This window comes from Pelecanus crispus, chromosome 1, assembly GCF_030463565.1.
Source record: "Pelecanus crispus isolate bPelCri1 chromosome 1, bPelCri1.pri, whole genome shotgun sequence".
NCBI lineage: Eukaryota > Metazoa > Chordata > Aves > Pelecaniformes > Pelecanidae > Pelecanus > Pelecanus crispus.
In genome coordinates, this window is record NC_134643.1 from 31,374,003 (window position 1) to 31,390,941 (window position 16,939).

The following is a 16,939-nucleotide window of genomic DNA, read 5'->3' on the forward strand; positions in this document are numbered from 1 at the left end:
TTTTTCATAAGACAATGGAGGGCTGGTCAGAGTATCACATTCTCTGGAGTTGCCAAAATAATAAAATGTAAGTGTAGATAAGAGGAAAAAGATAAAAGTTATTATACTAATTAGATCTCTGATCTCTTTAGTGCAGTAGCCTGGACTGGCATTACTTAGTACAGATTTTTCAAGCTCTGATTTAAGAACCACCAAACTTCAAGTAAATTTATTCAGTTAAATAGCAACATGGTTGTAGGGGAAATTTCTTCCAAAGCCCAAAGGACCGGTGACCTTGTTATTCAGTCTGTGTGTACATGTTATTTACCTAAGCTTAATCTAAAGTTAATTATGACTCTTCTGAGTTGTCTGTTTATCTCCAGTTGTTCGGTGCTTATGAAGAATCTGCTCTTATCTTCTCCTTGATCTGTATGTGGACATATGATATGCAGTAGTAATGTTGAAGGCCAGGGAAGATTAATCTTTATGAGCTGTATTATCCTGACACTACCCTCAGTGAATATATTTGAAATAATGAAAAGGCATGCCTGTTGTTTTTGTTAATGTCAGCTGTAATGAAGTATACTGTTTGCAATTTAGTTGTGTATTGCAGATATAGCAGATGAAGTTATTCTTCTTTGGTTCTAGAGGAATAAATATTGGAAAATGATGGCCACCTTTGCATTTTGCATGTCTTCTAGCAAACAGGAAAGAGTATGATTGATTAAATCTGATGAATATTGGAAAAAAGTTGTAATTTCAGTCATTATGAAATTACTGTGCCTAAGTAAAAAATATTATTATGCTATATTGGTTTATTAGAGTTTGTTTCTTCAGATTTTGGATTAATAAGTTGTATAATTTTGTATCAGGCTAAGTGATGCATTGTAGCAAGACTTCCATGTTTCTCCCATACTTGGGGCCGTTGTGTTTGCACCTTTTTTTGCATGCCAATAAAGGCAGCACTGTGTTGAAGGAAGTGAAGAATTGAAATGGTAGCAAATATTACTGACTGACTTTTCTCTAAATTGACAATTTTCTAATTCTTTTTCCAGTTAAGGCCTCAGTTCATCCCTATTGAGATAGTTTTGATCTGACATGTCATCATAGTTCAGTTAAACATCAGTAATAATTTGCTAATGCTTTTTCATGGGTATTTGTTTTCAAGTCTTTATTGATTTCTGGATGTTGGTACCCTTCCCAAATACATAAAATATTTGGGGTGGGTTGGTTTGGTATTATTGAACTTCCTCTGAATTTTCTGAGTTATCAGGAATGCATATATACTTTCAAGTATATATAATGTTTAAGAAGTAGTGATGACCATAATCTGTTTGAATGTCTTATTTTTCCTTGTTTTTCTCTTCATTTGCAGGTCTGGCAGTTTCTCTACAGCTGCTTCATGGAGACATAGAACAAATTAGGAGAGAGTATACATCCATGTTTACCCATGGAGTATCCATAACAAGGAAACTAGGTTTTTCCAATATTATAATGCCTGGTAAGTTAAAAAGAAAAAACGCTCATTAAGCAGCAGAAGAAAGAACTAATGAGAAATTACTTAGTTTTCAGCTGCTTTCCAAATAAATACTGTATTCTAAAACTTCTTAAACTTTTCCAGAGACTTTTATCTTAGTTTTTTTCTGATAGTTAGAAGAAAACTGTGTCCCAGTGGCCCCATTGCATTATACATTGTATAGTTACGATGTCAATGTCAAATGGGGATACAGCCATAATAGCCTTTTTTGAGAGATGGAACCCCACTTTATAGAAGTGAAGATGACTGAATGCAAGACTGCTGAGCTCTATGCAGAGAAAGAGAGAACCAGCAGAACATTATGTTCTTAGGAGCTGGTAGCTTTCTAAATATGGATTCACAGAATTTCACTGACACTATACAGCTTCTGGTTTCACCAGGTTTGTGTCTCAAATACTGGAAATGAAGATACTGGAAATGTATAATAATAAGGATGTAGAGACTTTATTTTGATTATATTGTGTGACAAAATATGCAAATACTTAAACAGATGCTAAGGAAGGTAGAAAGATTGTGTCTATATGAATGTGAAGAAGCAAATACAGGAAGAAGATTGCAGTAATATCTATAGTTCTGTCCCTGAAATGAAATTTTTAAAAAGTTTAATGGGGTGCTGGAAATTACAAGGCAAATGTCTCTTTAAAGGAAAAGCATATTTGCAAGCAGACTAATTTGGCATGATTATGGTGGTGTGTTGTTGCTGAGAAATGTTGCAGGGAGGAGCTCACATCTTAGTTTCAGCTGAGTCCACACACAATGCCTTGACTCTCTCAAATGTAAATAATCCTCATGACTTGAAGATTTTTAATAGAGACTACCTTCTTCTTATGAAGATCTGTCTTTTCATTTCTGTGTACCTAAATCAAAAATAAACTAAGGTTCAGAGTCAAGAATAAATAAGCTTCACTATATATAATACTTCATATTTATAATATATATTCTCTTGAACTTCTGCCTGAAACTTGACAACTGAGAACTGACCCTTCTGTTCTTACTCCCAGTTAAACATCTGTCCTTCTGCATCCTTGACCAGTACTACTAATCACTTAAAACATGCACAGAACAAAAGTTAATAAAACAGTTTTAGCGTTATTATGAAAATACTCTGCTGGTGTGACTGCAGTATTTAGAACAATAAAATGCATGAGTCAGGTGCCATTTAATTTAAAGGCAGATTATATATGTATGTTTAATGGAAGCATTCAATTGAAAGCTTATGGCTTATTAGCTAGTGTTTATCTGTTGTATTATTGTTGGATTTGTAATTTTACTATTGTAGGTAATATAGCTGTTAACAGTGGAAGCAGTTTTACTGAGCACACTATAACTCCCATTAAGAAACCTTTCTCCATTTATCTATGATTTAATGACCTTCTGCTCTGTGTTATCAAATTTTGTAAGTTCTATAAATAGGTCTCGTATCCCCTCAGTTTCCAGTTGTGGAATAATGTGATGTACTAAACTGTGAAAAACATGTTATGGCAGGGTACTGTGTAATCAGCTGCTGCAGGAGTTTCTCAGCTCAGTTTCAAAGAATTGCGCAGGCTCAGTTTGTCCCTTTTTTCTTTAAAAAAGTAATATATGGGTTCTGGTGTGCTGCTTTCTCAGTCCAAATGTATGCATACCTCAGTTTAGAAAATGTGCAACTTTTATTCTATGTTTACTGGCGTAGAAGAGGTTTCTCCTACAGAGAAATAATCATCTCGCTCTTGCAATGACGAGTTCCAAGGGCTAATGAGAGCAGTATGCCCTAGGCACTGAAATGCCCGCAGGAACCTAGCTTTTGAAATGCTTTTTTCTTTTAAAGCTCCCCTTTCATTTTGTTTCTCTTCTAGTGTCTTTTTTCAGAGATAAATTAGAGAACTTCATCTTTTGCCACTGGAAATGGTCATTATTTAGATCTTATTTTATATTTTTGTTGAAAGTAAGTATGTTGCTGTGGCTAATTAGCACTTAGGTTAGGGTTCTTAACCAGACTCTCTTGAATTATTCAATAAGAAATACTTCATGCTGCTAAACTAGAGTATCTCTTTTATAAATGCCATATTTTAAGTCTCTCTCCTATTCTGGTGTATTTAAACTCTCTCTGACCTTCATTTGCATAATATCAATCTTTTTCTCTTTGGAGTTTTGCCGTTAAAAGTAACTAGGATCAGCATACATGCCAAAACAGAATTTTGTTGACAATAATAATGCATACTTTTATAGAGCAATGCTTTTTATGTCACTGGAGCCTGACAGGGTTAAGCCACAGAATGCTCTTTCCAGGACCCGTGGAATTTTTTAATGAAGGACTCCAAGTGTTCTAGAAAAAAGCATATATGATTCAAAAAGGCTGTGAAATAAGTAATTCACTTTATTCTAGCTGGCAGAAGAAGGAAAGGCAGTGGAAGTGTTATCCTGTGAGTCTAATTAGCGTGCATTTTCTAGGTTTAACCAGGATTTGAGGGCAGACTCTATGCAACCACTAGTAAGCTCCTTTCCAGCATCCTAGTGTGGCAGTCTGCCGACGTACAAGCCAGTATTCTTGGAAAGCTTTGTACAGCATCAAAGGACAACTGTGCTTACACCCTGAATTTCTGTGTTCGCCATTTCCTGAAAAGACAGGCAACCACATCATTACTTAGTATACAAAATTTAGCATTTAATATTTACATAGTATACTTTTTGAGCAGTACTTTAAGTTAGATTAACGTACAGAATAGGTGATGGAATATGAAAGCCCTTTTGTATTTTTCTATACATACTTATACCAGGTTTTTTGCTGGTTTATGTAGTACACTTACGGAATCTGTTTCCAAATTTGACTTACAGCATCTGTATCAGTGCATAACTTCAGTGCTCCATATGCTCATGTGTTCTAGCACACATGCATGTACATATTCCGTTGCATCTTTGTGGAAGATGCCTAATTCCATAAAAAAGCCTGAGCACTAGTGTGTGTTGTTTGGGGTTTTTAGAATTAGAATGAACCCTAGCACAGCTGTTTGTCTAAATGAGGACTTACTGGAGGAGCCATAGCTCCCTGGCAGGACTGCCAGTTGTAAACAGACTCTAAACTATCCTGTGGTAAGCATCCATATAGTTGCACATCTTCCTTTCTTGTGCTTATCAGACCAGAACTGCATCTGCTTTACTTTATTTAAGCTATGCTGTTCTTGATAGTGCTAAGTCTATTACTGGTAGTACTTGTCTTGATTACTTGTTACATTCAAAGCCAAAATCCATTCAGCGTGAGACACTATCACATAAGTAAAATAATCTCACGTCTTTCTGTGGAATCCTTTTTTCACCAAGCAATTCAGTTAGGTCCAACCCTTACTTCCTGGAACTTTACCTACAAACTTACTCTCTACAGCTTTGTCTATAATACCAAAGATAATTCTTATTTAAAACAGCTACAGATACAATTTTGAAAGGCTCTGTATCTTACAGAGGACAGCAGCTCTCCTCCAAATGTCTTAGTCCATAAAATACACTGCAGTGTGTAAACAATTGGCCTGTTGGCTGACATCTCAACAGATTTTCATAGATGGATATCGATTAGCTATAGACACCCTTTTTTCAGCTTATGATCTGAACTGGTGGCAGTACCACTGCTGAGATCTGACCACCACTTGCTCTGAGTTAAGATCAGAGTTTGTTTCTTCCTGTCCATCTGAATTACTAAACTCTTAGAATAGGTTAAAGAATTGACAAGCCAGTACAATCGTATTACATTGTCCATTGTTTTCCTTGTATGTAAGCTTATATGGTCTATAATGCTGATATCTATAGCTGATATAGTCAGTCCTGACTGCAAAGTTCTTGGCTTGTAATCCTTCACTCTGAGTTTTTTGGTCCTATTCTAATCCTGTGATATCATTTCACAAATAGCATAGCTAAAGACTCTACATGAAACTGCTGTATTAATTTCTGTAATGGAATTTGAATACTTTCAGACTTAGATTTGTCAAACAATAAAAGTCGCATTTTCTTTGTCAATGTTCTCTCTTTTTTTTTTTTTCTTTTTTTTCTTCAATCTCTGCTCATTCAGCAGATAGAATGAGCTGCCTAGGACTTTGTGGTGCTTTTAAGTGTCCTACATTAAGCTTTCATATGCTTAATTTAGGAAGAATAACTTGGGCTTTTTACCATCACATCTTAATTGCTTTGCATTTGTCAACTTTTAACTTCATTAGATGTCTTTTAGCTGTCCAGTTAAATCTCATCAGAATCCTGTCTTTGAAAGCTACTGAATATACTCATTACTCCTTCATCTGGATTATTAGAAGGTCTTTTATTCTTTTTGTGTGTAAATACATGCTCTCCAATCTTTCTTACTTTCCATTTTCAGAAGCTTTTAAAATGAAACTAGAACTAGAATCTTTGTCTTTTTATACAAATGATCTCACAAAATGCTATCTATGTGGTAACATGCATTTTTCAATGATGTGATTTTGACTAGAAACATATTCCCTCTTTCAAAGCTTAACGTAAGAGTCTGGAGAGCAAAAATGTAAAGAAAGCTATGGAATCTGTTCTCTTCATCATGGTAAATGTCTGTATCTGTCAGTGAGCTTGGACTTAGTAAAGAGCTGTTGATTCTAGGAAAAGAAATATATGTCTGACACACTTAAGCATTTTTCTCCCACAGGCAGTGGTATGAATTCGTCCAATCTTCTTCATCCTGTATGGAGTACAAACAGCCTAAATTTAACACCTGCCATTGTTAGCTGTTCTGATTTTCAAGAAGCCAGAAATATGTATTTTTAATTACTGAAAGTAATATTGCCTGGATATATTAGTTACACAAAATATGTTTAAGCAATATTGTGGAGTAAAGACACCCTGAATTTTGATCTTTCACGAAACTAGTACTCTATGGGGATTACACTCTGCTTTCCAAATCCTATTTTAATACTTTTTTAAAGCTTTGATCCTATCTACCAAAGGAATTATCATTTCTACAAGTCTCTGGAGAAAAAAAAAAGATACTAATACATGACTACGTACTTGGTTGGACAAGTGCAAGGAACTTCTATATTGTTTTCTTTCTCCTATCCCCATCACCTCTCTCTTATTTTCTTGGTTCATTAGGAACTGAAGGAAAAATAGAAGAGAACTATGGAAAGGGAAGAAAGGCCAGAATTTAACTGGACTTCCCTTGATTTAAAGTCTCTGGAAGTGAAGAACAGGGAAAAGGGTCTTCTGCAGTTTATAGTATTTGGAAGAGTAAGCTGGCTTTCTTTTGAGCATAGAATAAATAGCAGTGATGCATGGGAAGTGTATAGGAGGATAGTTATGTCTTGGAAGTCTTTCTTCAATAGATCAGGTAAGGAGCACTAGCAAACTAACAAGTGAATGCTTTAGCTCTGTAAAAATAAATGGTCTTTCCAAATTCAGTTGGAAATATTTTCTTTCTATTGTAGCTATACAAAATCAACAGGTCAAAGTTTTCTGTTAAAAAAGCTTGTAAGTCTTCTTGTTCAAAGGAACTTGGTTTACATCTCATTGTTAAAAGGAAGAGCAAAAAAAGAGTCACAGAGCAATTGGGTCTTACATGGTAGATCTACGATCCATTTGAAATCTGAAAGTATTACAGTCTGAGAATCCTACCTAAAGGGCATTTCATTTCCTTAATCAGCTGTTTTCTGATGAGTTTTTCTTAGGGTTTGTTGAGAGTTTCTGTAATAAAGCTGAAAATGCAGATAATGTTCTGTTGAAAAAGGACAGTAGGGTAACTGAGAAAAGGAATGTTTATTCATCTTTGCCTTTGATTTAAATGCCAAAGCTTACTTAATCCAACAGTAAAAAGGCAGTAGCATTACCAAAGTCACCAATGCTCCTGAAATTCTGACACATGCAGAGTTGTTTTAATGTTTGGCTTGTATAAACAGGAATATCAGTGATAATATAAAAACTAGCTAGTAGTATATAAATAATAGAAATGGTCTTATTTCTTTCTGCCCATCCCCTGTCATATACTTAAATGCAGACATACACCTGACCCCAAATAATTTTTTGTCAGGTATCACCCAGATGGTCCCAATCTCAGACCTTTTCTTTGTATGTATATATGTAAGCACTGAGTACAACATTTTCTTATTCTTGAGTCGTGTGAATATTACTCATAAATAGTAATTATTGTGAGTCTATGCAAAAGCTTCTTGCAAATATTCTTTGCCACAATAATGGAGAAGTCAAGGTATTGCTATATGGGGCGAAAGAACTGAACAGACAGCCGGCTGGTGGTTGTCATGGTCTTTAAATCTGACACACGTTTACTGGCAGCTTCAAGCATGTCAATGAGATTTGCCTCGTTTCTTGAAAGTGATGAATACATTCGCTGATAAGCAGCCAGCCACTCTTTTGGTGTCTTCTACATTGCAAACCAAAACAGAAATTCTTTCAACAATGAGAGTTCACTTCCCACAGTGATTAAATTCTTTGTGAAATGCAGTGTGCCTGTATCTTCCTGAGCTGATGTCCTTACGGATGCCCTTCTCTCAGATAACATCTTTCTGTACCATGATTTTCACAAATGATGCCAGATTGTTTAACTTGATTTTTTTTTAATTGATTTTCTTTAATTAAATACAGCTCTGGATCGTGTGTAAGAAATCAGGAAAGAAAGGCAAGAGACCAATATGGCTGAGTAAAGACATGCTGGTCAAACTAAAGGGCAAGAAGGAAATGCACAGGCAGTGGAAGCAGGGACAGGTATCCTGGGAAGAGTATAGGGACATTGCCCGATTGCATAGCGATGGGGTCAGGAAGGCCAAGTCACAGCTGGAGCTGAGCTTGTCAAGGGATGCAAAGGATAATAATAAGAGCTTCCATAGGTATGTGAGGCAGAAAAGGAAGGTCAAGGAAAGCATACCCCCCGTGATGAACACGACTGGCAAACTGGTAACAACAGACAAGGAGAAGGCTGAAGTACTCAACAATTTTTTTGCCTCAGTCTTCACTGGCAATCTCTCTTCCCACACATCTTGAATGGATGGACCTCAAGGCAGGGACTGGGGGAGCAAAGTCCCTCCCACTGTAAGAAAATATCAGGTTCGAGATGACCTGAGGAACCTGAACATACACAAGTCTATGGGACCTAATGAGATGCATCCCAGAGTCCTGAGTGAATTGGCTGATGTAGTTGCCAAGCCACTCTCCACGGTATTTGAAAAGTCATGGCAGTCAGGTGAAGTCCGCAGTGACTGGAAGAAGGGAAACATTGCACCCATTTTTAAAAAGGGTAGAAAGGAGGACCCTGGGAACTACTGACCTGTTAGCCTCACCTCTGTGCCTGGGAAGATCATGGAACAGATCCTCCTAGAAGCTATGCTAAGGCACATGGAGGACAGGGAGGTGATTTGACACAGACAGCATGGCTTCACCAAGGGCAAGTCCTGCCTGACCAACCTAGTGGCCTTCTATGAAGGAGTGACTACATCAGTGGACAAGGGAAGAGCTACGGATGACGTCTATCTGGATTTCTGGAAAGCCTTTGACATGGTCCCACCTAAATTGGAGAGATACGGATTTGATGGATGGACTGTTTGGTGGATAAGGAGCTGGAAGGATGGTTGCATCCTGAGAGTACTGGTCAACAGCTCAGTGTCAACAGCTGGATAGAGATCAGTGATGAGTGGTGTTCCTCAAGGGTCTGGGACCAGTACTGTTTAGTATCTTCATCAATGACATAGACAGTGGGATTGAGTGCACCCTCAGCAGATTTGCTGAGTGGTGCAGTTGGCAAGCCTGAGAGATGGGATGCCATCCAGAGGGACCTGGGCAAGCTTGAGAAGTGGGCCCATGTGAACTTCATGAGGTTCAATGAGGCCAAGTGCAAGGTCCTGCACCTGGGACGGGGCAACCCCCAATATCAATACAGGCTGGGGGATGAAGGGATTGAGAGCAGCCCTGCGGAGAAGGACTTGGGGGTACTGGTGGATGAAAAACTGGACACGAGCCGGCAGTGTGCACTCACAGCCTAGAAAGCCAGCTGTGTTCTGGGCTGCATCAAAAGAAGCGTGGCCAGCAGGTCAAGGGAGGTGATTCTGCCCCTCTACTCTGCTCTGGTGAGACCCCACCTGGAGTACTGCATCCAGATTTGGAGTTCTTGGTACAGGAAAGACACAGACCTGTTGGAGCCGGTCCAGAGGAGGGCCACAAAAATGCTCAGAAGGATGGAACACCTGTCCTGTGAGGAAAGGCTGAGAGAGTTGGGGTTATTAAGCCTAGAGAAGAGAAGGCTCCAGGGAGACCTTATTGCGGCCTTTCAGTACTTAAAGGGGGCCTGTAAGAAGGATGGTGACACACTTTTTAATAGGGCCTGTAGCGATAGGACAAGGGCTAATGGTTTTAAACTAAAAGAGGGTAGATTCAGACTAGATATAAGGAAGAAATTTTTCATGATGAGGGTGGTGAAGCACTGGAACAGGTTTCCCAGAGAGGTGGTAGATGCCCCATCCCTGGAAACATCTAAGGTCAGGTTGGATGGGGCTCTGAGAAAGCTGGTCTAGTTGAAGATGTCCCTGCTCATTGCAGGGGGGTTGGACTAGATGACCTCTAAAGGCCCCTTCTGACCCAAACCATTATATGATTCTATCACATCATCTAAGTTCAACTGCCAGAAAGGCATTAGAAAGAGTTTAGTATTTATGTAGTATTCCAGGACTTAATCTATTCTCCCCTCCCTCAAAGTGTATATATTAATAAACACATATATTTTGATAATTAAAGTATTTACAACCTCCAGGTTGTGACTACTGCAAATACGATCAGCTTGTAGTGTAATGAAATTTAAGCTATACGTTAGTTGTCAGTGCTGCATCACCCGGACATATGTCCATCTACTTTTGAATTGAGCTCTTTTGCCTTGTTCCCTGTGTTTCTGTAAACTGGTTGTTCTTACCGTAACTTTAGTTGTGCCAGTTCCAAGTTTACTGGGCTAAAAAGGGAGTGGAAGATTTCCTGCCCTTGTCTTTTATCTTCTTATTTTGCTTGTTACTGTCAGTATATCAGCGTGTGGATAGTAACATCATAGAATAGCCTAGCTGCTAAAAGACATAGCATGGATTGACTTCAAGGGTAGGAGGCAAGATTGACTAAGGGTTCCTAGACCTCTCCTCAAATTAAAATCACCTTCTATGTTCTTTTTTGAGATCCTCCCACTGACAGTAGCTACACAGCTCTTGTGCCATTCTACAAAGTATTCTAAGGAGCTTTTCTCTAAAACATTTTGCATCCACATCCAGAGATTTTCAGTCCCTACAACTGAAATTGTTTTAAGAGCTCTTCAAGTCATGTTTAGGGTATAAAACAAACCAACTCATTAGCTTGTATTTTACAAAGATGTAAATGAACAGGGACTTTTTCTCTGAACAAAATAATGTTTTCTGCTCCTTTTCAATTCATGGTTCTAAAGGACCTATAATTCTGAGCAAAGCTTTGAAGAAAGCAGTTCCTAACAAAAGCTTCTAGTGAGTTCTGTGCAATTATTTTTAAATTAGTGGCTGCTGTCAGGACAGTTTAGATTTGCACACTAAAAGCTATAACTATCAGAGATGCTATCTTGTTCAAATACAAGCATGCTGTTTTGTTACAGTATTAAATAATCAAATTGCAATTTATTTCACTAGAAAGCTTTTTGAGGATAGCTGGCAAACTAAAATCTCTTTTCTTTCTAACAAAGACAGCTACCTTTGATCTTTGACAGCTATCTTCTGCTTGAAAACCTTGTTCCATATTAATAAGCTACAAGAAATTCTACAGTTCTAAATGTGGTTGGAATACGAGAAAAGTCTTGTTATATCTGTGTTGCAATTGTAACTTACAGCTTCCTCCGTGTAAGTTTAAAAACAGTTTTGTGATGAATGATCATTACTTTGACACTTAGGTTAGGTACAAATGTTTCTAGAAAAATAAAAGAACAATACATTCATACAGATGTTCTCCTGATGCTTGTCCTGATCTAACCTTCTCCTTACTAGTGGTTACCTGTGGTGTTCCTGTCACCTGAGGTTCAGTGGGAGCATTCAAGCCTCTGTGAACGGGGGGCAGCTTGCATGTAGGTCCCATAGCTGGGGGTACACCCCACGAGCAGCAGCAGACCAGTGCTTGTATGCAGGTCCTGAATAGTGAGGGTGCAGCCTTCTACCTAGGAAGGAAAGGGACCCTGCAGAGCCATCCCATAATGAAACTGCGCAGTGGAGATAATAGGACCCCTGAGCACACATTCTCATCTCCAACCTCCAAATTACTCCTGGCTCTTTTCACTGGTTATTTAAAAACCTGTGTTTTATAGTTGGCAGGTTCAGGAAGGCTGACCTCCATTAGCTAAGCATGTCCTCCAGCAGTCTGTCTTGTGGTTGTTTTGTGACTTTAATTGGCCTTTCCTCCTGCTCCTTGTAATTGCCTCTTTCGTGTAATTGATGCTGATCAGGTCTTTGTCCTCCGCTCCCATTCAGCCCTTGGACACTTCATTGGTAGTTGGATTGAAGTCACGAAGCTGCTTCTGTTTCTTCTCAGGTCAGAAACCTTGAGCTGTAATGTGCCTGGTTAGCGCCTACATCTGGGCTAAGAAGGGTTTGGAGTTTTTCCTCTCTCAGCCTGTAAATAGTGCTTTCAAGATATTTTTGCCAGGTCAAAGCTGAAATGTATTGGCAGGACCATATGAAGAGGCAGATACTGCCAATGCTGTGCTGTACACATTTTGATTTAGCAACCCAGACATTTCAGTTCAGCACCTTTCACATACAATTAAATTCACTTAATAGAGTAAATGTTGCTGCAGAATATGCACTTAACATTTGTGCTGCACAGGAAAGTTAAGGCTGTATAATCATCCACATCACTGCAGCTTTATGGTTTTTGTTAAATCCTATGGAACTTCAACTTCCATATAGTTCTAGCCCTCACTTCATAGTAGAAGCTCTTATAGGAGTGCTTCAGTTTGTAGCTTTTAATATTTAAAAATCTTGTTTTGATTAGGTAAATATGTTAAATAATAGGGTGCTATCTAAGTAGTGCCAAAGTGATGGGGTTAGTGGGTCAATTCTGTAATTAGGACAGAATATATCGATACCCTTTTTTAACACATTGCATTATTGTCTGAAGTAAGAACAAACAGCTTCCCTAAATACACTCTTTGATCCTCACAGTTCTTCCATTTTTCCAAGAGACAGCTTATTACTTCCTGCTCTCACAGGGACCAACACCAACCTTTTTTTTTCCCCCTGCTTCGCTGTTTGTCACCTCACATCCAATGTACAACAACCTTCTGCCTTACCTATGGTTGGTTGTAACATGTTAACCTCATTTTTATTGGGATAGTGGCTACAAAGTAGCTGTGCTAAGATAAGCAGATTAATCTAGTCTACCCTTGATTGGTTTAGTGTGGATTTGGTAGTGTAGGTTAATGGTTGGACTGGATGATCGTAAAGGTCTTTTCCAACCTAAATGATTCTATGATTCTATGAAATGTTTCAGACAACACAGAAATGCAACACATGCCTTCTTTACTTTGCTTTTCTCCAGCTTCTGTTGACTCAGCCCATGACCCACATGTTTAGAAATGCCCATCACATCTAAGGAGACCTAGGTGGTTTAGCTTCACAAAACATGTTTAATGATCTCAGCGTGTGTGGTCCACCATTCTACAGTCTTTTCTTACCCAGAAAACTGTATGTCAGTCCTAGAAAAAGCTGACTTATAATCGTGTTTGACCCTATAATGGTTAACAGTGTTATTAAATGGATGTTGACATCCACATGTTCATTGCAGAGTCCAGAAGCCCTGGTGAATTCAGAAAACTTAAAGAAACTGTCACAATAGGGGTTGGAGGATGGAGATGCTCCATAAGAACAAGCAAAAATGAGCTGCCCTTTCTTTTGAAAGAAATGCTTTCAAATTATCTAGATCTTTCATACTACACAACTTCATTATAGGTAGATGTAGGTTTGTCACCGTAAAGTTGAGCATCATGTTTCATATTGTTTTCAGTTCCTTATTCCTGTACCAAACTTCATGCTGAAAATAACCATTGGATGTTTTCACTGAAACAGAGAAGAGGACTTCGTATTTCTCAACATGGATATAAGCTGGAATAAGTCTGTTGCTTTTTTCATCATGTTTAAAGTCTCATCATATCTGAATGAGATTCAATCCTATAGGCATGTTTTCAACCAGCAATTAAAATCTGATGTACTGTGCTATATAAGATGTGCCTCTCTTATTTCAGTGTAAATTCCTCACGTTTGGTCAAGTATAAGACTGTGTAAAAATCTCAGTGCACGTACACCTAGGAGAGATTTGAGTCATGCAGATACTTTAGCTGAGATACTATTTGTACTCACCAAAGTCTACCTCAGAACTTAGATATTCAGCAGGACTTTCCCTTTCAGTGCTACTTATGACTATAATTGCCCCTCTTAGTGAAAACAAGATGATTTAGTCTGTCAGAGTTATCTGGTATACTGGTTAAGGCAAAGATCCTATAGAAAAATGGTGTATATTCTTGTAATCAATTGTGTAATTGCAGTTGCCATAAATTAAGAAGATCAGTTAAAGGAATATAGATAAATTCAACGATTTCCTGATATTTGAATACTTTATAGAGGAAGCTGGAATTGTTTTTACCTGAAGAGGGGCCACAAAAGAATGCCCTAACTTAGTTTTACACAGACAATCCCAGTTTTTGGTGAGAGAATTTCTGTTAAGGAAGATTTGAAGCAATGGTATTTCTACATTGGGGAAGTAAAAGTGATTAAGATATCTCCAGAGCAATATACTGAGAGTGAAATAATTTTAAAAATTTGGATCCAAATATATTTGTCTAAGTTTTATTATAATTTTCTTTCCTTTTTCCTTTCCAGAGTGAAGTTTACTTTCCAAATCCATTTTCTTTTTTACAGTCAGCTATTTTTTGATAAGGCTTTGTGCTTGATTTTTACAACCCCATTGACTTTTTGATCTTATGAGCTTTTACTTGTAATATGTTCATACAAATATTGTGCCGAAGATTTGTCAGGAGCATGGCTTTAAATTCTTAACATTCCAGTACACTTATCTGAACCGTGCAAGTTCAATATAGTTGGTTTTCTTACATTTTGGTTGCAAGTAGTGATGTTTTTAAACCAAAAGTGAAATATGTGCAAGTACAAATCCAGATACAAGGCCAAATTTAAACCAAAACCTACATTTTTGTGAAGATTATAAAACGTCAGATATACCACATACTTTGATAAAAGGAAGCTGCTGTTATAGCTGCCTGATGCAGACTGTACCCTTGATATATAGCCCACAGTTTACATTCTTTTTGATTAATTTTCCAGTCTATTTCAGTTATCTCCATTCTGCTTTTCTATCCATTTCTGTAGAAAACATCGTTATTCCTCATATAGCCTGAGAGGCTTAGTCTCCTCTTGGATCTAATATGCCTTGCATGATAATGGAGAAGATCTGACATTTTCTTTCAATAATGTGACCCACATGTCTTGATTTGCTCTGAGACACTGAAAACAGAGTAGAGCTTCCTGAATGGATGTAGATCAAGACAAAATTCATCTGAACTATCATGACACTGATTACTAACTCTACCAAGGTTCTGTAAGAGGAGAACAGGACAATATTTATGAAAGTACATCCTACTCCTATGTCTTTTTTCCCTTGTGATTTGATTTCTTCTGGCAATTAAAAAGGTGAAACTGAATGGGTTTGGTTTTTTTTAAAAACCTTAAAATGCAGACACCATTTTTGAAAGCCTGCTTAACTGCTGTGAAGCTCTAATGACTTCTTTTAGAAATGCTTTCTTATTTTTGTTTAGAATCATAGAATAGCTTGGGTTGGAAAGTACCTTTAAATATCATCTTTAAAGATCAGGATCATCATTCCTGCCCCGCCATAGGCAGGGACATCTTTCACTAGACTAGATCAGGTTGTTCAAAGCCATATCCAACCTGACATTGAACACTTCCAATAATAGGGCATCCACAACTTCTCTGGGCAACCTGTTCCACTGTCATTTTCATTTAAATCCTTTACAGTTCACTCTGTTTAAAAAGGAAAAAAATACAGTTTTCACTGAGTTTCTTCTGGGCTAGGTTGTGAAATTTGTGGTGGAAATGGTTGTTTGGTTGTGTTTCTGTGAAGACCCCATGGAAAATTGAAATAAATTCTTTCTGATAAATAAAAATAATGACTTGAATGTAGCACAAATGCATGTAGAATTCAAGCTAATCTTTAAAGAGTGTCGTGGTTTAGCCCCAGCCAGCAACTAAGCACCATGCAGCTGCTTGCTCACTCCCCCTACCCCGATGGGATGGGGGAGAGAATTGGAGGAGTAAGAGTGAGAAACACTCCTGGGCTGAGATAAGAACAGTTTAATAATTGAAATAAAGTAAAATAGTAATGCTAATAGTAACAGTATAATAATGATAATAATAATAATGATACATGAAGCAAGTGATGCACAATGCAATTGCTCACCACCCGCCGACCGATACCCAGACAGTTCCCGAGCAGGGATCGCTGCTCCCCGGCCAACCCCCCCCAGTTTCTATACTGAGCATGACGTCATATGGTATGGAATAGCCCTTTGGTCAGTTTGGATCAACTATTCTGGCTGTGCCCCCTCCCAGTTTCTTGTGCGCCTGGCAGAGCATGGGAAGCTGAAAAAGTCCTTGACTAGCATAAGCAGTACTCAGCAACAACTAAAAACATCAGTGTGTTATCAACATTCTTCTCCTACTAAATCCAAAACACAGCACTATGCCTGCTGCTAGGAAGAAAATTAACTCTATCCCAGCCAAAACCAGGACAAGAGGAATCTCTGCAACTACAAGTTGTGTGCTAAAATCAGTTGCATAACAAAGGTTCTCTTTTTGGTTATTGTGTGTTGTCATTTTTCTGAATGTAAGACTCTTGAAAGTGACCATGTGGTGGGTTTGACCTTGGCTGGATGCCAGGTGCCACAAAGCATTCTTATCACTCCCCTCCTCAGCAGGACAAGTGGGGAGAAAATGAGATGGAAAAAACCCCCTTGTGGGTCAAGATAAAGGCAGTTTAATTAAAAAAAACCAACCAAAAAAACCACAAAAGCAAAGGGCGTGTGTGGAAGCAAAAAAGGGAAATTAAGATTTTATTCTCTGCTTCCCATCGGCAGGCGATGTCCACCCACTTCCTGGGAAGCAGGGCTTCGGTACACGTAGCAGTTGCTCCGGAAGACAGATATACATAATGAATGTCCCCCCTTCCTTCTCCTTTCTCTTAGCTTTTATTGCTGAGCCAGCTTGCTCTGTCCCCTCCCAAGATCTTGCCCACCCCCAGCCTACTGGTGAGGGGGGAATGTTGGAGAGACAGCCGGGATGCTGCGCGAGCGCTGCTCAGCAGCAGCCAGAACACTGCTGAGTTACCAACACCTTTCTAGGTACCAGTACAAAGCAC

The 16,939-nt window shown here is 38.4% G+C and overlaps 1 protein-coding gene across 1 annotated transcript in view; it reads left to right on the plus strand.

The window, feature by feature from the left end:
- The window catches only part of DOCK4 (dedicator of cytokinesis 4), a 262,080-nt gene that overhangs the window by 150,136 nt on the left and 95,005 nt on the right, over positions 1-16,939 (plus strand). The window contains exon 18 of the mRNA XM_075727861.1: positions 1,355-1,480. Coding sequence (XP_075583976.1) covers positions 1,355-1,480 — 126 coding nt within the window. The remainder of the gene's footprint in view (positions 1-1,354; positions 1,481-16,939) is intronic.